The sequence below is a fragment of the Stenella coeruleoalba genome (genome assembly GCF_951394435.1).
Source record: "Stenella coeruleoalba genome assembly, chromosome: 6".
Lineage (NCBI taxonomy): Eukaryota > Metazoa > Chordata > Mammalia > Artiodactyla > Delphinidae > Stenella > Stenella coeruleoalba.
The window spans coordinates 109,589,996-109,613,211 of NC_137151.1; the positions used below are offsets into that span (position 1 = coordinate 109,589,996).

Sequence of the window (23,216 nt, forward strand, 5' to 3'; positions counted from 1 at the left end):
AGAGGGGACCCCGGATTTGGATTTGTTGATAAACCCAAAGTCATTTCCCTTCCCTACGCGTCCAGCCTTTTTTGTTGTTTTGTTTTTAAATAAAACGAGGGGATTGAACTTCACTAGATATCTCTTTTGGGTCTCCACCAGCACTCGAGTTAAGAGATGAGTCTCCCAGGCATAAATCCCATGGTCTGACCTCATCCTTTACCTCTCCTGTCTCATTTCTCCCTCCATGCACCCCCAATTTATGCTCCATCACCACAGAGAAGCTTGACATCCTTCAACTCATCTTGCACCTTGTACAACTTACTGTTTTGCTCGAGCTGAATACTTGAGCCTAAAAAATTCTCCCCATCCCTGTTCCACAACGAAAAATCCTCTTGTTAAGGCCAGCCTCAGTGCTGCTTCTATGTAAAGCTTTTCCCACTATCCCCAATCAGAACTCATTATTTCTTCCGCTTTGCTCCCATAGCATTGTTTCGATCTTTATTGCAGACTGCTTTCTGCTTTGGATTTTAGTTGGTAATTACATGTCTTTTTAAACCATAAGTGTTTGAGAGGGCAGGGACCCTGCCTTATCCATATCTGTATTTCCAGGACTTTGCACATAGGAGGCATAATAAGTATCAGTTAGTGAATGCTGGGGTTCGAGTATAGATAGTTCACAGGCAAAATATCATTCAATCATGGCCCATAAACCATGGCCCTGCTCTGGAACAGTTGGGCCTAATTAAGAGAAGGAAAGGCAAACACACCTGCTGGGAAATGAGACCTTTAGGTGGGCCCGTGTGAAACACACACACACACAATCCTCTCCCTGAGAGAAAGTAGAGCCTGGGATCTGGCTCTCCAGCAAGCTGAGAGATAGGGCTAAAGTAATCAAGGTGGAAGCTGGAGTCCTGGTAATTACTGGGACCTAAGTTCTTCTCTGCTAGACCCAGGGCACTGCTCCCCAAAGCCAGGCAGCAAGTCGGCTGTCTCTCCTGGCTCAGAGGGCACTCCTTCTTCATTCCCAGAGTCTTCGGGAAGTGGGCAGAGGCAACGGAGGGGATGGGGAATGCAGGGACACAGGTTTTGGATGGAGAAAGGAAGCTCATACTCTTGAGCAGGCTTCTCCCTGGACTTCTGAGGCATCCGAACCTCTTGGGCAGTGAAAGAAGATGGCAGCCCTTGACCTAGGCCTCGCTCAAGCTGTGTGCCTGCAAAAGAGAGGGTGGTCAGGGCTTCCCTGGTGGCACAGCGGTTAAGAATCCGCCTGCCAATGCAGGGGAAACAGGTTCAAGCTCTGGTCCGGGAAGATCCCACATACCATGGAGCAACTAAGCTTGTGTGCTGCAACTACTGAGCCTGTGCTCTGGAGCCCACGAGCCACAACTACTGAAGCCCTCTCGCCTAGAGCCCGTGCTCCACAGCAAGAGAAGCCACCACAATAAGAAGCCCGCGCTCGCCGCAGCTAGAGAAAGCCTGCATACAGCAACGAAGACCCAACAGAGCCAAAAATAAAATAAATTTTAAAAAATATATTTTTTTAATTCAAAAAGAGAGAGAGAGAGAGAGAGAGGGTGTTCAGGCCATTGCCCAACCCAGGAAGTGATGACTTCCTGGCCATTCCCCAGTCTGCTGGGGCCTGGCCTCAACTTACCAGGAATGGTGTTCTCTAGGAGGAAGCCCAAGAGTCCCGCCAGGAAGATGGGCTCTGTGAGCAGTGAGCGTAGTAACACATCCAAGGGGCTCCAGCCTACAGGGGGTTGGGGCCAGGCAGGAGGGGAAACTCTGATCCTATGCAAAGCCAAGGAGCCTAATACTTCCAACCTAAGCCTAAGTCTTGGACCAAGGACAGATCTTTCTGAACTGTTCCATGCCCCCCTCCTTTGTCCCTCTGCTCTCTATTTCCCACACCCAGGCCCTTCCCACAGGGTCCCTGCTCAACACCCTATCTTCTGAGCATACACATGCTCTCCAGATATGCTTCGATAGTTCCAGGCTCCCTGTCTCCTGAAAGTTTGGTATTAAAAGCCCCAACCTTATTTCCCATTTCTTACCTTCTGTGCTCTAGCCTGGGTTCCTCAACCTCAGTACTACTAACATTTTGGACTAGATACTTTTCTGTTTGAGGGGGCTGTTCTGTACATTGCAGAATGTTTAGTAGCATCCTTCTACCCACTAAGTGCCACTAACAATCACCTCTCCCCTGCTTATAACAACCAAAAATGTCTCCAGACATTGCCAGATGTTCTCTGTGGGACAAAACCATCCTCAGTTAAGAACCACTGCTATTTGCTAAGCTAAGCTAACTAAGTTACTTGCCACTCCCAGGACATACCCTATGACTTCCTACTTCTATGTCTTTGTTTATGGTGGTTCCTCCACCAGGAATGACCTTCTCACCAAATATGTTTTTAAATCTTACCGTCCTTCAAGACAAGCTCAATGTTACTTTCTCCATAAAAGTTACCCAGATCATCTCCAACAGAAGCCATCTCTCTCACCGCCGAGCACCATAGCTCTTTATCTAAACATTTCTAGTTATGTTTCTACACATCTCATCTCTTTTTCTAGACTGTCACATCTACAGTCACCTTTGTATCCCAAGGGGCTAGCACAGTATTCAATAAATATTTGCTAAACAAATGGATGGACTATACCAAAGCCCTTCTCTGGGTGTGGGGGCCTGGAGTCCAGAGAAACTCAAGCCTTGAGCCCTTGCTTTCCCACTGCAAAGCAACTTCTCTTTCCATCCCCCCTCTTCCCACCTGTGCTCAGTAGGACTGGAGCTTCCCGAAACCATCTTGGCAGCAACAGGGCCATGAAGATGGAGAAGCCAACAATGAAGACATTCCGCCCAGAGTCAATGTCAGCCAAGTGGAAGCTGGAGAATCCAGTAGACAGAACCACGGCCTGGGTCACCCCCAGCACCCCACCTGTCTCATACAGAAGTAATTGAAGATGTTGGGAGAGGGCTGGCACAGCAGAGAGTATTGCAGGCCAGGGCAGGTTGTAATGGGCGGAGACCACCAAGAGGCCCAGGAGCAGAGAAGGCCAGTCAAGAGGCCAAGATGGAGGGTGGGAGCGAGGGAGACGCAAGAGGGAAGACATATGGGAACATATGTTTATGTATGACTGATTCACTTTGTTATAAAGCAGAAACTAACACACCATTGTAAAGCAATTATACCCCAATAAAGATGTTAAAAAAAAAAAAAAGAGGCCAAGATATGGCTGAGCAAATAGGACAGCTGACACGTACATCCATATATTAGGGAGGCTATTCAGAAAGAAAGGGTGCTGACCACCAGCAACCAGTTGGGCCCTGCTGGGGGGTACTGGTTCAACACCAGTCCTGCTGATACATCCACTCACCAAGTACAGGCAGTGGGATGGTGGTGAAGAGCTGGACCAGCCTCGGGGAGAGCCCAAGCACCACGCAGAGCAGCCCCACCAAGTGGGCCACTCGCCGAGATCCAGCCTAGAAAACACAGCCACCTCCTCGACCGTTCAAGGTTTTCACCTGGCCAACACCTTCTCATCGTTTGGATCCCAACTCAAATGTCACTCTCCCAGGAAGCATCCCCCAGCACTCTACCTAAAGGGGCTTCCCTTACTCAACCACTATCCCACCCCCACTTTGTTTTCTAAATAGCACTTATCACTCTTGGAAATTATCTCTTTTTTTTTTTTCTTAAATTGTCCACCTCTCTCTCTCGAAGTCCCCAAGACAGCAGGGACTTCATCTGACTTGCTTCTCTCTAGAACCTCAGCCCTGGTACAGTGCCTGAGGCACAGAAGGAGTTCAGTAGTGATTTAGTGTCTTCCTCACACTCCTAGCCCTTACCACTTCTAGGTACCTCTCTAAATGAGATCACTGCTGTGGAGTGCCTGGCAGAGGGCTGGGCACAGCTGGCAATCAGTCCCCTTCCCTCTCCTGCACCTCCGGCTCCTCTCCCCCCACCCCCGTCCACATACCTGGAGAAGGCTCACCGTGCCCACGTTGGGGAAACTGGATGCAGTGCCCATGGGGCTCCCCAACAGCCCGGCCAGCACACTGCCCAGACCCTCCAGGCTCAGCCCTCGGCTACAGGCATGCGGAGGTGGAGAAGGCAGATGCAGCAGCTGGCCACACAGGGCGTAGCAGCCCAGGGAGCTGGTGGAAGCTGCCAAGGCCATAGAGATGCCTGCAGCCAGAGCCCTGGGTGTCAGCAAGGGCCAGTCCCACTCAGCTGGGGAGGGAGAAAGAGCTGCTTTGGGGCCAGACTCACGTCTGAAGCATCCCCCTGCCTCTGACAGCCTATGACACAAGCACCCTAAAGGCCCCATTGTCTCTGAAGATAATGGCTTGGGACAAAAGCATCAAACTCAGGGTAAAGACCCATCCCTTTACTGTGGTCTACAAGGTCCTCTTTGGTCTGACCCTCACCTATCTCTCTAACCTCATCTCCCACCACACTCTGCCTCACTTCTTTCACTCCAGATACACTGGCCTTGTGTCAGGCCCTTGTACTTGTGTTGCTGGCCACTAGAGGGCCTTTGCATATGCTGTTCTCTCCACCTAGAATGCTCTTCACTCTTGCCTTTACCCAATAAGCTCCTACTCATCTCTCACATCTCAGCTCAGTGATCACTTCCTCAAGAATGCCTTTCCTGGGAATTCTCTGGTGGTCCAGTGGTTAGGGTTCCATGCTCTCACTGCGAGGGCCCACGTTCAATCCCTGGTTGGGGAACTAAGATCCCACAAGCCACACAGTGCAGTCAAAAAAATTTTTAATTAAAAATTAAATAAATAAAAACATAAAAAAAGAGTGCCTTTCCTGAACTCTCCAATAAAGTCAGATTCCCCATTATGACCTTTCATCACACAAGGTACCCGCCCTTTTTAATTTACCGCGTGCAATTTTACATTTACTTGGGTGACTATTTAATTAGTATCTGTATTCCCCAACAGATTATAGGCTTCATGAGTGCAGGTACCGTGTCTGTCATGTTTATCACCATGTCCCCTGTCACGTGTCTAGCACATAATAAGCACTCAACAGACCACTATTAAATTGATGAGAGAGCAAATTTCATATACAATGCCTCCTCAAAAGCAATCTTTGTGCACAGGTCACCAACTCAAATGTCTGTGGGAGTAAGTAACGTACATGTGTAAATTGGTTAAGGAGTATCAACACGCAGTGGTGGGGCTTACAGATGTCTCTAAACAGTAACAAAGACACCTGTGGTGAGCGGCGGGCATTGCCCCTCAGACTGGCAATTTCTCTCCCTTGTGTGTTTTGAGAATCCGTACAGCTAATTTCATTAACTCAGAGTCCAAAGAAAGAGACACCTTTATTTGAGTAAGAAGATGGAGGAGGAGAAAACCTACCTGGGTGAGGCAGCCAAAACCACGGTGCCTCGGCAGACAGCTCCCAGGGGGTGATGCTGAGACCCAGAAGGGCAGAGAGGATCCACACACAAGCTACTGGGATCAGCACCTGAGGGACAAGACTGAGACGGAAAAGAACCCCTCCCCCAGAACTTTTCAAGCTAGCCTTGGAGGGGTAGACAGAAACCAAAAGGTAGGGGGCCGAGCGAGCATTCCGTGCCAGCCCTTCTAACTTCAACTGCCCCTGCCCAGACCTCCACATACCGAGAGGAGCCTGAAGACAGGGATGTGAGTGTGGGTTGAAGAGGTTGAAGCTCGCCTCCAGGGGTGAGGCGGGAACAGGCGGGCACCCAGGTGCTGAGAACAGACCACCATGAGCAGGATAAGCCTAGGAGAGGGAAGGAGCTTTACGAGCAAGAGGAAGCAGTCATCCGGAGGCGGGGCAGTGGAGGTGGGAGTGGCAGAATACCATAAAAGGGGGTCCTGGAGAAGAAAGCCCCCCATGGAGGGGGAAGGAGGGCACCTTGGGGGTCAGTAGGAGACAAGGTGAAAGTCAGGGTGAACAAATGAATCCAGCAAAAGTTCTGGATTCCAGATCCACAAAGTGTTGTCCCTTTCAAGATGGCAGCTAAACCCGGTGGAGCCAGCACCTCTGCCCTCCCCCGCTCCCACACACCCCACCGGGCACCACGCCTCTCAGGACTTACGTACAGCGATGCCAGGCCCCAGTGAGCAGAGCAGAACAGGGCTACCTCCCTGTGGGCCGAGAGCCCTGCCACAACTAGGCTGGGGGCCAGCACCAGGGGCCCACAGTGGGGGAACAAGTGGCCAGGACCCCCGAACAGCCCCAGCATGACCTGCAGCAGCCCGGAGACCACCACGGCCCCGGACACCTGGTGGAGTGGAGAAGTGGACAAAGAGAAAACATTCTGCTCAATTGAGATGACCTCAGCCTGGACATCTTAACTAATTCCAGGGAGTTCTCTGGTGGCCTAGTGGTTAGGATTCCGGGCTTTCACTGCCGTGGCCCGGGTTCAGTCCCTGGTCAGGGAACTGAGATCCCACAAGCCACGTGGTGTGGAAAAAAAAAAAATTCCAGGAGAGGTTCCCCCCACCCAACTCTTTGCCCTAGAGCCTCTCAGTCCCTGTAAAGTGGAAACAAGAGCCTCCCCAGTCGGGCACCACTCTTAGCTTTCCTCCTCCGCATCCCCACGTACTCACTTCTCGGAGAGAAGTGTTCCAGAGTTCCAGGCCGTGGCAGCCAGGTCCCCCACACAGGCGCAGCACAAGGGAAGCTGGGAGAAGTTGGGGACGTGGAGAGCAGAGAGATAAACAGGTTGGAGACCCATTGCTCTACAGTTCTGGCTGGTGCCTGACACAGCTCCAGCACCCCATGGTGCCTAACCCTCCCATCATTGCCCCATCTCAATCCTGCACCCACTTACAACTGTGTGCTCAGGTGAGCACCCAACCTCACCCTCACCCTGTGCCCTTGCTCTGTGCTCACAGTTTCCAGGTGTCCGGGTGGTCAGAGGTAGCTTCTGACTGGTCAGCACCAGACCAGGGATAAGAAACTCTAAGGATGGAGCCTGGATAAGAGGCAGCCTGTAGGAACAGCAGCCCAGGCAGGTCTGGAAACACGGGGCAGCTGAAAGCCTCCCCGAGCCTCTCCTACGCGCTGGGACCCTGTTCCCTTCTCTCCAGGGAGTTCCCCTCACCTGCTGCCCATCCAAGTTTGCAGGGCTGTAGACACGCCACATGAAAAGAGGCTGGAGGCCAGGAGCTGGGCAGGGGAGGAAGAGAGTCCTCCTGCAGGGAGACATTGAAGCAGGAGCAGGTGGGAGGCGCAGAGCAGAGAAGCCAGGACCAAGATATGCTGCAGGCAGAGGAACAGTCTTCAGAAATAGGCAGAAATACCTACTTCCAGAGGGTTTCTCATGCCACACCTCCTCCCTCCAAACACCCCCTTCAGCCAGCACCAGCTCCTGCACCTCTGCTCCTACCTGCAGAGCCAGAAGACAGCTGAGGCCCCAGGGTGGAGACCCACACACAGAGGCCCAAGAGTGAGAGGAGGGATTTTGGACAGCAGACGGCTGCGGCAGGGAAGCCATGGTACCCTGGGAGCCCACGGATCGGAGTTGTATGGCGTTGGGGGGTGATCGGCTCATGCTGCCCTGCCTTTCGTCTTGTCTTGCCTGCCCTGGAGTTAAGGAGGGAGAGTAAGAGGTCAGAGTTTGTGTGAAGTTAGCTGCCTGGAGCGGGCAGGGGGCGGGAGTGTCAATGAAGCAGAGCGAAGGGATGAGGGATTTGGGGCAGGACACGGCCCTTTCACCTTTGCCCAGCTCTTGCACAAATTCCGTCACCCATTAACCGGGGAGCCAAGTTCTGGACCCCTCCCCCCAAGAATCTCCATCTAGAGCCCCTGTCCCGGGATAGGAGTGGTGGGGAGAAAGCCTCTAAAATAGGCTGGGGAGATTTTACAGACTGTATTCCCTCCTCACCACTGCCATTTGCAACCATCACGATTACACTGCAGTTCTCAAGCCTATTAGCGTCCAGCCCCGTGGACTACCTCAAAAGGAAACATCCCTACATCGTGTACGACAACAGTGACCACAACTCCGTATAATGTCCTCACTGTAATATAAAGGAGAAATACAAGTAATTTATCCTTTCAGTGTGTGAAAGCTTGGGCCCAACTAAACCAGAAGACAATGAAGTAGTCCAGTGCCCACCCCCACATGTGGAATCAACGTGGATGTGACAACTGCAATGCCAACTGATATCGGTGCTTTCCTGATGACACATGTACCACAGGCACTGCTGCCATTAGTGACCTGATGTTCCAAAATAGTGAACAAGTTCTTGGTAAAGTGATGAACAAAGCATAGTTTTAATTTACACAGAGGTGCATTCCTAGCAAACTGAGTCTTTTTCCAAATACGCAAAATCTATTCTGTGTTTACATGTAAAACACATAATTCTAGGCTCAAACAGGCTTTTCATATACGTGACGTACATCCGGTGGTTCAAAAATTGTCTCAGGAATTCTTCATAATAAGAGGTGAGGTTCCTGAGCATTTCAGGACGTGTAGCATCCTGTACAGGGCGACTACATGCCAGCGAGTTCCTTCCCTTCAAATTTTTGTCAATCAAAAAATGTCCCATAGGGACTTCCCCGGTGGTCCAACGGTTAGGACTCTATGCTTCTACTGCAGTGGGCATGGGCTCCATCCCTAGTCGGGGAACTGAGATCCCACATGCCACACGGTGCGGCCAAAAAACAAACAAAAAGCCCCATAAATTTCCAAGATGCACCCTAGGTAGCAGCACCACCCCTGCTGAGGATCTTCTTCCATGGTCCCAAATAACCTTAGTCCAGCTGGCTGCTCGGTTTTCCTTCTTCCAGTGATAACCCAGCCTTGGTCTTCTCTTTAATAATGGCGACCTAACGTGTCAGACCAGAAAGACGACCACGTGTCAGACCAGAAAGGATGTCCGGAGAGAGATAAGGTGTCCTTGGGCTTGCCCTCAAGCTCACGGGGCTCCGCTGGATACTTGGTTTGGCCTCTCTCCACGAGATGTGCTTACGGATCCACAAAGACGGTGCTCAATCAGAACTTGTGACAGACAGGGCTACGACCCCCTGGCGTGGCACAGTCACCTTCTGGGCCCCACTGCATCCAAGTCGAGCAGTGCTTGGGGCCCCAGGGTGCCGGGAGCAGGGATGAGGGAGAAGCTTGATATGGGAGCCTATGGCCATCAAACAACAGGGAAGTTCTGGAATGGGGCTGAGAGAATGAGTTGCAAGATGATAGCATCAGGGAGTAGGGAGGCTGAGAAGGTAGATATGGGGAGGAGAGTTCTTCGAGGGCTGCTGCAGAAGGAAGAGTCCAAGCCACGCGACTGAAATTGTTTATTGAAATCTTGGTTCTACAAAAAGCGTGAAAAACCCAGATACAAAGCAGTGGCCAGAGAGGCCTGTGAAGAGAACACCCGGGAGAGGAACCAGAAGAGAAGGAAGCCCAGGAGCGGGAGACTAAGAAGAGAAGGGTGGAAGACGAAAGGGCCAGGTTGCAGGTCCCAGCAGTCCCTGGCTTTTCCAGACTAAGTCCCAGTGACGGGTGAGGAGCGGGTTTCCCCCCTCACCCCGCCTGCCGGCAGCAGCATCAGGGACATCACATAGACCATGGCCAATGTTTCCTCCCTCCCTCCCCCCATCCTAGGAAACTCAAAAGTCTAAAAGAGCCCAGGGGAAATGGAGGGACAGGGGCTCCTCCCCTGTCCACCTGTGACACGTCCCTGGTCGCTGAGCTGAAGCTTCTCCTGGCACCACCACTGCCCTGGCCAATCAGCCAGCCACTGAGGGATGGAAGAGCAAGTGACCTTCAGTCCTTCTGCCCCACAACGCCCTTAAGCTCCATCACTCAGGAGGACAGGGGACCAGCCAAGAACCCAGATCACGCTTTGCTCCTCCAGGTTCTCAGGGACTCCCAAATCCTCTTAATGCGTTCCTCAGAACCCTACCTAGCCTGGAAATATGAAAGACTTAAGGCGGGCCAGTTCCATGATGCCGAAGAGGGAACACTGCTGGGGCTGTGGGAGCAGCGGGGGCGTCGGGCTCCAAGGCCAGTGGGGAGCCAGGCCGTGGGAGTGGTACCGGGGGCTGGGGGGCCCAGTGGGGACGGTATGGTTGGGGTGGTGGCAGGTACGGCAGGCTGGGGAGTCCTTCTGGAGCTTCTGGCAAAGGGGGCAGCTGTGGAGAAGAGCGAGAGGAGCCGGAGCAGCCGGGGGAGGCAATGGTGGCGGTGCCCGTGAGGCCAGAAGGCTGCCCCAGAGTGGACGCGGCCCTACGTTGACTTCCAGGCAGCTGGAGACGTTAGCAGGAGAAGGCAGGCACCGTGGCACCGAAGCAGGTATGCAGGGTTCCGAAAGGCACCTGGAGGCCAGTCCAAGGTCTGGGGGGCCAGGTGGGGGGCTACAGGACTGCCCCAAGGACTGGTGTATTACGGCCATCGATGCCACAGCCAGGGCCACACTGCTCACATATGCCATAGCTAACAGGCAGGACACCTGCAGGAGAGGGATTAAGAAAGGTCAGTGCCCAGATCCCCTTCCCCCAAACCCGCTTCTCACTGTCCTTAACACGCCCACCCCTTATTTCTGGACACCTGGACTCAAGTGAGAGCTCTCTATCACCATCTACTCCCAAACCTCATCTCCTGAGCCTTTCCGTATTTGCTTTCCATCATCCCACCCTACACCGCAGCCGGCTCAAGCTCCCTATCCTTCCTGTCCCCTCCTCACCTTTGCCAGCCACTGGCAGAGGGAGCCCAGGGCCAGCTGCCAGGCAGGCTGCTCCAGCAGCACACACAGGTCTGTGTAGGTGTACCAGCCCCGCCGGCGGCCCTGCTGCTCAGCCACGCTGCACAAAGAGGAGAAAAGACAGAGAGCGTCTGCAAGCCTCCTGCAGCTGGCCCACTGGCACGCTCTTTCCCCTGGGGACCCGCCAGGAAACACTAGGGAACTTGTTAAATGTACAGATTCCTAGACTACCCGTTGATCCAGAAACTGAGAATGAGACAAAGATCTGTATTTTAAATAAGCTTCTCCCACCCTCCCAAAGGTTATTACAAAGAGGACCGCAGACAGCTTTGGGAACCACTACCTTGGGCGATTCTTTTTCCCGTCTTCTCTCTCCCCCAGTTACACACACCCTCATCTCTGTTTAGCTCCTATGGCTGAAGCCTCCCCCCAAATCCCTCGACCTCTTCCTAAATCCTGGAACCTACCAGCTCTCCAGCCAGCTCAGCACCTCAAAGATCTCCCGAGGGTCAGTGTAGAGACGCCAATCCTGTGGGTAGGAAGAGAAGAGCGTCGAACCAGGCTTGGATATGAGCCACAGTCACAGTCAATTAATAACCAGACCCAGAGGAGCAAGTACAACCACTGCTACGGGTAACACTTGGCTCTTACTGTGTGCCAGATACTGTTCCAGAAGTTTTTATTTTATTTTATTTTTTTAATATGTATTTATTTATTTATTTTTGGCTGCATTAGGTCTTCATTGCTGCGCACGGGCTTTCTCTAGTTGTGGCAAGCAGGGGCTACTCTTCGTGGCAATGCGTGGGCTTCTCACTGCGGTGGCTTCTCTGTTGCGGAGCATGGGCTCTGGGCACGCGGGCTTCAGTAGTTGTGGCACGTGGGCTCAGTAGTTGTGGTTCATGGGCTCTAGAGCGCAGGCTCAGTAGGTGTGGCACACGGGCTTAGCTGCTCTGTGGCACGTGGGATCTTCCTGGACCAGGGCTCGAACCCGTGTCCCCTGCACTGGCAGGTGGATTCTTAACCACTGCACCACCAGAGAAGTCCTGTTCCAAAAGCTTTTACGTATTAACTTACTTAGTCACCACATATCTGGTTTCATATTGCAGCCTCCATTAAAAGCAAGGGGAAAAAGTATTCTTGAGGATGGTCCATACTCATAGGGAGCAAATAATCAGAGCCCAGTAAGATAAGCTCTGGCCCAGAGTGTCCCCTGTGGTGCCTGGAGGATTGGTGATGAGGGATGCTCCATTTCTGGCTTCACCATGCCAGGAACCTCCAAAGGGTGTGCTTATTCCAGAAAAGCTAGAAGGGAAGACAGTAACAAGGGAAGGCACAGGGAGGACAAGCAAAAAGAGAAATGAAGAGACAGCAGAAAGCTGGGAGATAAAAGACAAAGGATGAAAGGAATATAAAGATGGGCCAGGAAAACAGAGCGAGAGAGAATAGTTACTCACCATGGCACTCAGGAAACCCCTCTCCAGGGCATTGAGAGTGGGCACGGCCACACCCCCAGCAGCTCCCCATTCATCACTGAAGACTTCCTCCTCCTCCCCTTCATCATAGAGGTACTTACTGGCCACCATCTGCAGAGGAACCAGAGGTGGTGTCAGTAGAGCTCACACCGGGCTCCCGGCTCACCAGAGAGATGAAGGGAAGAGGGCATCTTACCATGGAGATCAGGAACAAGTCAGACGATGACACATGCTGTAGGTAGTCTGGGTTTCGATGCCGGAGCCGCTCAATGTACACCAGAGCTAGCATCATAGCACACGGGGAAATGCATGCCTCCCTGGGTGGCGAAAAGGATTAGTAATTAAACCCAAGGGTCTTTCAGCTCTTGTAAGTCTTATGATGCTCATCCCTGTATCTTTACAACTTCTCCTTAGAGATAACCGTTCCCCTCTCTCTAGGGCCGAAACACTCTCACTCCATCTCTCTCAATTGCAGGCTCACCGGGACACATGGGCTACATATTTCTTCTGAAGCCTGCGAATAGGACTGGGGGCTGCCTTCTGGAGCAGTTCCACAGCGATGTCTGCAGGGGGCAGAAGGAAAACAGTGAGCAAACAACTCCTCCAAAGTTGTCCCCACTGTTATCACCCAAAACTGTATTATCTGAGGCCTTGGGGGCAGAACCATAATAAAAAATAGACATCGAATTCTCCCACACTGAGACGAAAAGCCCATTCCAGGTTTGAATTTCAGCTCCTTCCAGGAGGAAGGCTTACTTCCCTGTCACCTGAAATTATCTAGATTTGTTCTTTACTCTAATTCATTTGAAAAGGTCCACATGCGTTGTTTCGGAAATATATGACATGTATCCTCGGAAAATTTAAAGTTTCTGGTATACAAATCAAGAATGATATAGAAAAAAAAAAAAGAATGATATAGACTTGTAAAATAGCCATGTCTCCTCCTCATCTAGGCTTTTAAAAAAAACTGAAACACAAACCTAGTGCTTACACCAATCAAATGCACCAGCTATGAAGAGACAGTGCAGTTCCCAGGGTACACCTAGAGTCATTTTGGTGACCACTGACAACCCCATTTTCAGGCTTCTCGTTGGCCCATTCGCACAACACTGTCTAACCTGCCACAGGGCTGGAGAGCTCCTCCAAGCTACAATCAGCTTCCCAGTCCCAGCCATAGTAGAGTCTCCTTCGGATCCGAGCACTCAGCTTCTGGTGTCCTGGGAGGAACTGAACAGGGCAGGAGGGTGGTGGAGAGCGAATGGCAGGGAAGGATATGATGGAGATCGTGGATCCCGGCTGGAAGGGGGGTGCCGGACGAGAGGCCTGCCTCACCACTAGCGCGGCCCATGCCCCACCCAGCCCCGCATTCTCCGGACTATTTGCCAATAGCAGTCTGTCCACAGGGGGTGGAATCCTCTTCGCTGAGGGCTCTGGAGGAGAAGTTCTCTGAGAAAGGCCCCGGCTGGCCACCTCCTACTCCATAGTCCTGTACCCCGCGGCTGACCCCCCGGGGCCCAAGCAGCCAGGGCCTCGAGTAGGCACGGTTAGAGCGACTACCGCCTGGTTCCCCGGCAGAGCCATCAGGCGAGATCGCGGCCCCGCTCGGGCCCCGACGGGAGCGCCCGGAGTCCCGGCTCCAAGCGCGGGGAGGCAGGGGAGGGGGCGGGCCGCACGCTCACCGTGAAGTCCTGGAAGCCAGTGAGGGAGAATGTGCCTTCTTCGTCCAGCAGGAGCCCGGCCAGGTCCATCGCGCCGCCAGCCGCCGCCCTGCGAAGGTGGAAGGAAAGGAAACGAATTGTAAGGGAGCCGCGGAACCGCCCCTGAATGCCTGTCCACCTGCCCGCCGGCCTCCCTCGAGCTGGCCCCCACCCTCGCCGGCGGAGCAACCCCCACCACTGGCCAGAGGCGACAGGCGGGGCCGGGCAGGCGGGAGCCTCTTCCTGTTCCGCTCCGGGCGGGGCTCCGGGCTCCCAGCCCCGGGATCTGGGCTCCGGACTCGGGGAGTGAAGCTCAAGGGCCAGGACGTCCACCTCACCCAGTAGAGAAGACCCGGCTTCGAGGCGCGTGTTGTGCCTTTGCCGCGCCGCGCGTCTGCCCTGCGTTTAGAGGCCGCGGGGGCGCCGCTGGCCAGTCAGCGCCCGAGACTTCCTGCCTCCCTCTGGCCCGAGCCGCCGGCCCCGACCGCCGGGAGGGAGCCGGGCTATTATTCCTGGTATCGCTGAGCCCCAGCGTGCCCTCGTCTGAGAAATCGGAACAATTCTTAGGGGACCATGGCGCAGTGAGGATGATGTAAATAAAACAAAGACTCAGGACAGGGAGTTTCTAGCAGTTGTTTTTTTAAAGAGGAGATAATACGCACACACAGAATAATATACATAAAAAAGCGTCAGGAAGAGTACACAAAAATTTAACAGTAGTGAATTGTGTACAAAAGGCAAGAGCAATTTTGGCTGTACATCTTCCTTTTGTACAGCTTGGAATTTTAGACCTAATTAAACACGAATTCTGTAGGATTATTGCAGAGATTAAGTGATCTCAAGGAAACACAAAACGCTTGTTATATTTTACGCCTCAACAAATGGTGTTGGCTTCCCTGGTGGGGGAGTGGTTGAGAGTCCGCCTGCCGATGCAGGGGACACGGGTTCGTGCCCCGGTCCGGGAAGATCCCACGTGCCGCGGAGCAGCTGGGCCCGTGAGCCATGACCGCTGAGCCTGCGCGTCCGGAGCCTGTGCTCCGCAACGGGAGAGGCCACAACAGTGAAAGGCCCGCGTACCGCAAAAAACAAAAACAAATGGTGTTAACATGCCCCCCAAAGAGTAAACAGCACCTAAACAGGGTTTTATTTTTAAACTCACCCCCAGACCCCAATCTCTTGCTTAAGCAAGGGACTGGAAGGAGTTTTCCATGCGTAAAGGCGGGAGAGTTTACAGAAAGATGGGAAGGTAACTACTTCTCTTAATAGCTGGAGCTGTTTTTGAGTCTGTCGAGTCAGGCGCTGCTGTTTGTTTATTCGCTGAGGAGAGGGAACTGGGAGGACTAGTACCGTCGAGTGTTGCGTAAAGGAACGGTCGCCGCCCTACCAGAGCAGAAGCAGGTCTCTCGGGGTATACTGGGCATCTGAAGCCCACTCCCTGACCCTGTCGGCCGCATCACGCCAGAAATACCGGGCCAAGACCAGCCTTCCTAGCCGCCCTGACTACACAGGGAGAAGAAAATTGGCTGGGGTGGGTAAAGGCGGAGATTTCCGTCCTTCCGTCCGAAAGAGGCAGACACCGCTCGGCGCAGCCAAAACACGAACCTGCGTAGGAGCAGGGTCACCGGCAACCTCCTGCGCGCAGGCTCCAGCCGCCCTAGCTCGGCGGTTAGGGCATGTCACGTGAGGGAGTCGTCGCTCCGCCGTCACGTGACGCCCGTCCGCGGCCTCAGCGGCCTTCTCCGCTGCGTGCGCCCCCTTCCGCCTGACGCGCCCCCGGCGGCGGCCGCGCAGCCCTGGCTCCTCGCGGGCTTGGGCGGCGGCTGCGGCGGGGCCATGGCGAGTGGCGGTGGCGGTGGCGCTGGTAACACCGGCGCAGGTGGGGGCTCGGGGCTGGGCCTGAGCCTCGGCCTGGGCCTGAGCCTAGGCATGGGTGAGGCCACCGGCGAGGCGGAGGAGGAGGCTGCCACGGCCGAGGCGGTGGGACGCCTGGCCACGGCTCTGTGGCTGCGGCTCCGCGGCTGGGAGGCGGTGCTGGCGGCAGCGCAGCGGCTGCTGGTGTGGGAGAAGCCGCTGCACAGCCTGGTCACGGCGGCCGCGCTCAACGGCCTCTTCTGGTAAGGGCCGCGGAGGAGGGGGGCGGGGCCGGGCTGCGCGGTAGAGCGGAGGCGGGAGAGCCCGGATTCCTCTTTCTGGGGAAGATGCTTGTCCTGGGGGACTGACCCATCAGCTGTTTTTTAAAGGTCGTCGTCCGCCTGGGTTGCCCCATTTCTCTGTCTTCGGGTGTCGAGTTAGGCCTGGAGGTTCCCATTCCCCCATCAGTGGGCGCTTTTCCGCCTTTGCGATGGATGTGGGAGCCTCTCTCACCCACTCACCGCTGAGCTGCCTGTCTCTCCCTAAGGTTGCTGTCTTCTTCCTCCCTACGGCCCTTCTTCCTACTCAGCATCTCACTTTTGGCCTATTTTCTGTTGGATCTCTGGCAGCCTCGCTTCCTCCCTGACATCTCAGGTGAGTGTTACTTCATTCATACAGCAAGCCCCGTTGAGCACTTGCTTTGTGCCTGACTTACCTGGCTGGGTTGAATGGTGAGGAGAGCGTACAGCAGGCCACCTGCCTCCCAGAGCACAACTGCTTCCCCAGATGGGAAATATAATTTCCCCTTTCTCAAAATTAATGTTATTGTGTGTAGTAGTTAAGACTGCGGACTCTGCAGCCAGATGGCCTGGGTTCCATTGCCTGCTCTCCCATTTACCCTGTATGTGACCTTGGAAGAGTCACTTGATCTCCGATTTGCGTTTGCCTGTTTCCTCAACTATAAAACAGGGACTGTAAAACTTATTTCGTAAGGAGGTGGAGAATAAAGAAGTGGACTCACTTTATGTGCCTGTGGTAGGGCTTCATATATGATAGGAACTATAGGAGCGTTAGCTCTTCCTGTGTTTTTTGTTGTCTACATACTCACTTAATTGACATGTTGGAGTAACTAGGTGCCAGACTGTGTGTGAGTTGTTTGGGGTGTAAACGTGAATAAGATGTCGTTCCCATTGTGGAAAAAGGTAAAGTCTAAAGAAGGAGACAGACATACAAATGACAACAATGTAATACTGCCTGCAAATGGCATTTCAAAAAAGCACTCTGGGACTGCAGAGGAAGGGCAGCTGTTCCTGGCTTAGGGAGTGTTTCCCAGAGCTCTACACCTCAATAACTTGTTTTCCTCCTTTCTCTAAAGCATCATCCCCAGAGGAGCCACACTCTGACAGGTGAGTGCAGGCCACCCCTTGAAGACAGATGCCCAATCCCTGTCTTGCTTTGGTGCCAGTGTCTCACCGCCACAGTGCATAGCAGTACTGCAGCTTCTGCAGGCACAGGCCCCAGCATAGTGAATGCACTGGTAACAAGCTTGGTCCCAGGTTCTTGCGCCGGTGTTCGTGTGCCTGCTCCTTTCAGGGCAAAGGGTTGGGAGCTCTGGGCTTTGTTCCCCAGGACCCAGACGGCCTCCCTCTGGGAGGTGGGGTTGTCCACTTCCTTAGACTAAAGAGCTCATTGACATTCTCAGAGGGATTTGAGTGCCTAGGAAGCTGGTGTCTGAGGCCTCCAGGGGTCGTGTCATGTCTCCCCAGTGAGGGTGCGGGGTCAGGCGCCCGGCCGCACCTGCTGAGTGTGCCCGAGTTGTGCAGATACCTGGCTGAGAGCTGGCTCACCTTCCAGATTCACCTGCAGGAGCTGCTGCAGTACAAGAGGCAGAATCCAGCTCAGGTAACCTCCCCCACATCACACAACAGTTCTCTACGCTGTGGAGAAATAGAGGCGGGGGTGGGGAGGAGTGACTCGAACTCCCCAGCTGGAGACTGAAGGATAAGGCCTGGTGCCTTCTTGAGGCAAGATTTACAGCTAGTAGTCTGGTACAGGAGGCAGAATAAGCTTCTGCCGTTCTGACACGGTTTCTTGCCGAGAGAGACCAGTTTGAATTATAGGTGTTTGGTAATGTTTGTTGCAAACTTCCTAGTTGGTGGTCCTGGGCATCCACTTGACTAAACTGGATCACCGCATTCCTAGAGGGCATACGCTTCCTTCCACCAGCTGAGCAGTAATATTTCTTACCCAGATAAGTGGAGCGCATACCTCAGCCTACAGTTCTTAGATCCTATGCTCTCCTCTGCAGTTCTGTGCTCGCGTCTGCTCTGGCTGTGCTGTGCTGGCTGTGCTGGGACACTATGTTCCGGGGATTATGATTTCCTACATTGTCTGTGAGTAGGGTCTGACCTCTCCCCTTTCCAAAGCCCTGTCTTTGTTTTCTTTCCATGGACTGACCCAGGGGTGGATGGTACACTGTCTGCCCAGTTACCCATTTACAGAGACCTCCAGGGGATGCTGTAGTATTAGTAACAGTGGAATAGTCATCTGGGGAGGGCAGTAGATGTGGGAAGAAGTTGGAACAGCCTCAGGAAGGGACTTTGTCTTCCTTCAGTCTTTTCTGTTTAAGCATCAGTTGAATGAGGGCCCTTGGGAAATAGGCTTAGGGATCTCTGAGTGGACACTCTAACCCCCAGTGCTGAGCATCCTGCTGTGGCCCCTGGTGGTTTATCATGAGCTGATCCAGAGGATGTACACTCGTCTGGAGCCCCTGCTCATGCAGCTGGACTACAGCATGAAGGCGGAAGCTGATGCCCTGCATCACAAACACGACAAGAGGAGTAAGGGGATCCCATGCCCCAGAAGGGGGGGAATGGGGGAGGACCTTGGCTTGTAGCTTGTGAAATGCCCTGGGATTTAGATACTTTCCATACCTTTGGCAGTGTTTGTCCCCCACCACTGTTGCTGCTTGGTCACTGCCCAGCTGTTCTTGGTTCTCTAGAGCGGCAGGGGAAGAATGCACCCCCCGGAGGTGATGAGCCACTGGCGGAGACAGAGAGTGAGAGCGAGGCAGAACTGGCTGGCTTCTCCCCAGTGGTGAGGTCCAAGGGAGGTGGGCTGGGGGAGAATTGCTCTGCTTTAGAGCAGCCACCTCTCCACGGGGTGGGGGTTGGTGGTGGGGCAGGGATGCTCCTGGAAAGTGGGCTCTCTTAGCCCCTTGCCTGTGACATTCATCCTGGTTCTCCTGCAGGTGGATGTGAAGAAAACAGCCCTGGCTTTGGCCATTACAGACTCAGAGCTGTCAGATGAGGAGGCTTCTATTTTGGAAAGTGGTGGCTTCTCTGTATCCCGGGCGACGACTCCACAACTAACTGACGTGTCGGAGGGTATGGTCCTTTGTCCCCTCCAAGCTTCCTGTTCCCTGTCGTGGGATGCTGGCTGTGCTCTCTGGCAGTTGCCCCCATAAGTGTTTTCTGTGGGGAGCTGATCCTCTAGTTCTACTCCAAACTCCTGAAAGACCTTAATGCCTAAGGCCTGGCCCAGCCTTCCATGTCTTGAGTTCTCAACCTCGAGCCGATTGGCCTGTTGCAGCTGCTCAGCACAGCAGGCCCATTCCTGGCCCTTTGTTTTCTGCCCAGATTTGGACCAGCAGAGCCTGCCAAGTGAGCCAGAGGAGGCCCTGAGTCGGGAGCTGGGGGAGGGAGAGGAGACAGACCTGGCCCCTCCCGAAGACCTGCTGGGCTCCCCTCAGGCCCTCTCAAGGCAAGACTTGGACTTGGAGGAGGAAGAAGATGTGGCATCCAAGGAAACCTTGCTTCGGCTCTCATCCCCCCTTCACTTTGTGAACACGCACTTCAATGGGGCGGGGTCTCCCACAGATGGAGTGATGCTCTCCCCTGGAGGACCAGTGGAGACACCGAGCCCAGAGGCAGTGAGTGGTGATCTCATCACTCCACCTAGCGCCCTGTCACCCCTACTTTGCCTTGCTGAAAATGACCCAGCCCCTACCCCCTCAGTACTCCCGCCTCTTCCCCAGGACTCACCCCAGCCCCTGCCTGCCCCCGAGGAAGAAGAGGCACTCACCACTGAGGACTTCGAATTGCTGGATCAGGGGGAGCTGGAGCAGCTGAATGCAGAGCTGGGGTTGGGGCCAGAGACATTCCCAGAGCCTGCTGATGCTCCCCCGCTAGGGCCCAATACCCCGTCTCTGGTACAGTCAGCCCAAGAGGCTCAGGCCATGGCAGAGCCATGAACCCCAGGGGAAGGAGTTGCAGGCACAGTAGGGCTCTTGGCTAGGGATGTCACTGTTTCCTCCTTTCCCTACTGCCCTGGGGAGGAGCAATATGTGGGGAAGCTGGCTATCAGATGGAGCCAGTCCGCCCTCTGCCTGCCTGCCTGCCTGCTGTCCTGGGCCTGGTACAGTACCTGGGATTGGTTTTAAGCTTGTAAATAATTTTACATTTGGGTTAGTGGATGTGAACAGGGCTAGAAGAGTCCTTCCCACTTGCTTCCCTGCCTCAACTCTAGTCTCATTCCACGATGCCCCAAGCCCTGGTGGTCTGTCCCTTTCTTTTTCCTCCTATCCTCAGGGACCTGTGCTGCTCTGTCCTCGTGTCCCACTTGGTTGTTTAGTTCAGGCACTTTATCATTTTTCTCTCCTGTGCCACGCTCCTCTCTGCTTTATTTCCCTGCTGTGTCCTGTCCTTAGCAGCTCAATCCCCGCTCTTTGCCAGCTCCTCCTTCCCAGCAGGCCCCGGCAAAGCTTTAGGGAGGCTCCTGTCTGGGAGGTGCAGACGAAGCCCGGGGTGGTGGGTCAGGTCAGTAGTTATGCACTTAGTCGCTGTAGCCCGTGTATCCTCCACTGCACCCTTGCCCTGGTTCATCCCAGCCTTTCCCAATGCAGGATGGGAGCAGGGATCCCACAGCACATGCGCCAGCACTACGTTAGTGAGCAGGAGCTCTGTCTTGTGGGGCGAGGGGCTTTCTTACTATCTTAGGGAGGAATAAGGAGACCTGCTTCTCTGGGCCATGGTCCAAGTGTGGTGGGACCCCCTACTAGGGTCAGGAATTGGACAGTAACATCTGTGCAGGTGTTGACTGGAACAATAAAGTATTGATGGCTAGAACTGCTGCTGCCTGCCTGCCTGCCTCACTGCGAGCTATCGCCCTCACTCTGTGCTCTGCCCTTATTTCATTGTCCCCCACCTCGCTCCTGGCTGTTTATTTACCTTCGTGCAAAACAAGGCAAGAAGCAAGGATTTACCCTGACAGACGTAAGTAACCTGCCCTTAGCCGTGTTCTCTGATGCTGTGATATACTTGGTGAGATTGAGCACGTCCAAATAAATTGTATGCAGGAGGAAATTGCTTTGGCTTCCCAGTCAGTAGAAATTTGGGACCATAACAGTTGTTTTCTACAGTTTTGCCCACAACCTTAACACTGTCAAGAAGTCCTTACTCGTCTACGTGCTGACAATTAACTCCTTCGGTCCTCATTTGTCTATCCTGGGAGAACCAAACAAGCGGGACCTACACCTGTATTAAAAGTGATTCCAGGCCCAGGAACATTAAAGAAATGGTGTCTAGTGCTAATTGAACACAAGATATGTGCTTGGCACTCCTCTAGGTGATTTATATTAACTCGTTTTTCCCTCATGACCCTGAGATAATAGATACTGTTATTTCATTTTACAGATGTTGACTTTCACAAGGCCACGGCCTTAGTACGTGGTGGAGCCAGAATCCAAACCCAAGCAGTCTGGCTCCAGCAATCACCCTGGAACAGGAAGCCCCTGTCCATTAGTAGGGCGCAAACGGGAAGATGCTCAGGGCGTGGGAATGATAGAGCACCAATCTGCATACTATCTCAGCTTCACAAAGAGTGGTCTCTTAACAATCCTTGCTCTTTGGGGGAGAACAACGTTAAAGGAAAGCCCAGAACTGGGCAGATGGCCTTTTTTATGAGTTCACATCCTCGGCCTTCAGCTGGAGACACCATATGGCAATGCTACCTGGCTTTTTGAGGTTGACTTCTGTGCTGCATCTCTCTTAAGCGTGTGAGAAATTTTTCTTTTCCATTTGTTTTACATTTGCCTGAAAGACTCAGGGTTTCAATGGCCCTCCCTGTCTTTTGTCACTGAAGGCATAAGAACTTGTAATCATCGAGAAACTTCTGAAGAGAATGAGAAAACAGTTATAATCATCAAACAGGCAATTCAGGAAAAGTAGAATTAATCAGAAAAACAATGGCTGCCGTCTGCCCCACCCATAAACTATTTCCTTGTTAAACTTGCAGCTTGAAGATAGAGCCAGAAGCCTGTAGTTGGGTCAAAACATTAACCATATGTTTGGAGTTGCATGAGAGTCCATTCTTGACACTTGCCTTGGTCTGATGGTTGCTATATGTTTGTCTACAACTTTTTATTATCAGGCGTCCTGGCCATTTCCTGCCCCATGATGAAAGAGACAAGAAGAAAGCTTTTCATATGAGTGAAAGAAAAATGAGCAGAAATGTGAAAACTACAGTTAGGCTAAAGAAAAAAATGAAGTACAGGCTGGGGAAAAAAGGGTTGGTTACATGTTTATGTTTGCAGGGGGAGGGCAGTGCACTTTAGTTAACTACACGTTCAAACAGCTAATAGTGTAATGTTGCTGCTCCTAAACTTAATTTTAGGCTGCATTACTGGAAAGAATATAATACCTAGAGTGTACTGTGCACAAGTTAGACTACTTCCAGAGGATGGCTTGCTATGCTTGTGGACAAGTTGGCAAATAGCAGAGTGCCAGAAGAGAATCACCAGAGATGAAGGCTGAAAATGTCATCACGTGGAGCGTATGGGAAACTGTGAAGTAACGTTCAAGCCAAGAAGGGAATGCTGAAGTAAGTCACGTTAGCTGCCGTCAAACTTTGCAGGGTTATCTGTAGTACTGCAGAGGGCAGAAATTAAATCTTTGAGAAGAGTTTGATTACTAATAGTGTAGGCAGAATTTGTTTTTCTGGTCAGAGATTTTGCAAAACAGATTTAAATGATCTTTAAAAGTACAAAGATCGGGCTTCCCTGGTGGCGCAGTGGTTGAGAGTCCGCCTGCCGATGCAGGGGACACGGGTTCGTGCCCCGGTCTGGGAAGATCCCACATGCCGCGGAGCGGCTGGGCCCGTGGGCCATGGCCGCGGAGCCTGCGCTTCCGGAGCCTGTGGTCCGCAATGGGAGAGACCACAACAGTGAGAGGCCTGCGTACCGCAAAAAAAAAAAAAAAAAAAAAAAAGTACAAAGAGCAAGGACAGAGTATAAGAATTTTCCATCATGCAAGGCCAGTATATCACCATGTTGTTTTGCTTTTCGTGTCCAACTAAAGTCTCTTGGACTTCCTCCTCCTGCTCCCTTAAATGTTGGTTTTTCACTGCGTCTATCACTGGCTCACTTTTTCCTTGCAGTCTGCCTGGGCAATTTCACTTGTTCACCCATTCAGTTTCCACTCATGCTGATGACTTCTAAATCTTAGCTCCTTTCCCAGA

General features: G+C 53.0%; 3 protein-coding genes across 8 annotated transcripts; 1 reads left to right on the plus strand and 2 right to left on the minus strand.

Annotated features, from left to right (window-relative positions):
- Positions 1-900: 900 nt before the first annotated feature.
- SLC23A3 (solute carrier family 23 member 3) lies at positions 901-7,656 on the minus strand (the record flags this gene model as incomplete). Of its 3 annotated transcripts, none has more annotated exons than XM_079924699.1 (12): positions 7,360-7,656; positions 7,075-7,232; positions 6,864-6,961; positions 6,578-6,651; positions 6,068-6,249; positions 5,621-5,744; positions 5,357-5,465; positions 3,958-4,211; positions 3,355-3,460; positions 2,748-2,915; positions 1,637-1,732; positions 901-1,193 (listed from the first exon to the last, which is right to left on the minus strand). In XM_079924699.1, the coding sequence occupies exons 1-12, from the start codon at positions 7,522-7,524 to the stop codon at positions 901-903; spliced, it is 1,827 nt and encodes a 608-aa protein (XP_079780825.1). In that variant the 5' UTR covers positions 7,525-7,656. The 3 variants fall into 3 exon arrangements, with proteins under 3 accessions (XP_079780825.1, XP_079780824.1, XP_079780826.1); XM_079924698.1 differs by having other exon boundaries at positions 6,840-6,961; XM_079924700.1 differs by lacking the exon at positions 3,958-4,211 and having other exon boundaries at positions 5,357-5,396; positions 5,621-5,713.
- A 1,543-nt stretch (positions 7,657-9,199) lies between these two features.
- On the minus strand, positions 9,200-15,142 carry CNPPD1 (cyclin Pas1/PHO80 domain containing 1). Of its 3 annotated transcripts, none has more exons than XM_079924157.1 (9): positions 15,010-15,142; positions 13,833-13,920; positions 13,272-13,380; positions 12,635-12,716; positions 12,350-12,470; positions 12,136-12,264; positions 11,149-11,210; positions 10,664-10,781; positions 9,200-10,429 (listed from the first exon to the last, which is right to left on the minus strand). In XM_079924157.1, exons 2-9 carry the CDS (start codon positions 13,899-13,901, stop codon positions 9,884-9,886), a joined length of 1,236 nt encoding a protein of 411 aa, XP_079780283.1. In that variant the 5' UTR covers positions 13,902-13,920; positions 15,010-15,142; the 3' UTR covers positions 9,200-9,883. The 3 variants fall into 3 exon arrangements, with proteins under 3 accessions (XP_079780283.1, XP_079780282.1, XP_079780281.1); XM_079924156.1 differs by lacking the exon at positions 15,010-15,142 and adding an exon at positions 14,047-14,076; XM_079924155.1 differs by lacking the exon at positions 15,010-15,142 and adding an exon at positions 14,023-14,062.
- On the plus strand, positions 15,110-21,471 carry RETREG2 (reticulophagy regulator family member 2). Of its 2 annotated transcripts, none has more exons than XM_079924154.1 (9): positions 15,110-15,964; positions 16,291-16,355; positions 17,077-17,107; positions 17,468-17,603; positions 18,010-18,094; positions 18,398-18,541; positions 18,703-18,797; positions 18,952-19,087; positions 19,340-21,471. In XM_079924154.1, exons 1-9 carry the CDS (start codon positions 15,684-15,686, stop codon positions 19,951-19,953), a joined length of 1,587 nt encoding a protein of 528 aa, XP_079780280.1. In that variant the 5' UTR covers positions 15,110-15,683; the 3' UTR covers positions 19,954-21,471. The 2 variants fall into 2 exon arrangements, with proteins under 2 accessions (XP_079780280.1, XP_079780279.1); XM_079924153.1 differs by having other exon boundaries at positions 15,115-15,964; positions 16,249-16,355; positions 19,340-21,468.
- The last annotated feature ends 1,745 nt before the right edge of the window (positions 21,472-23,216 follow it).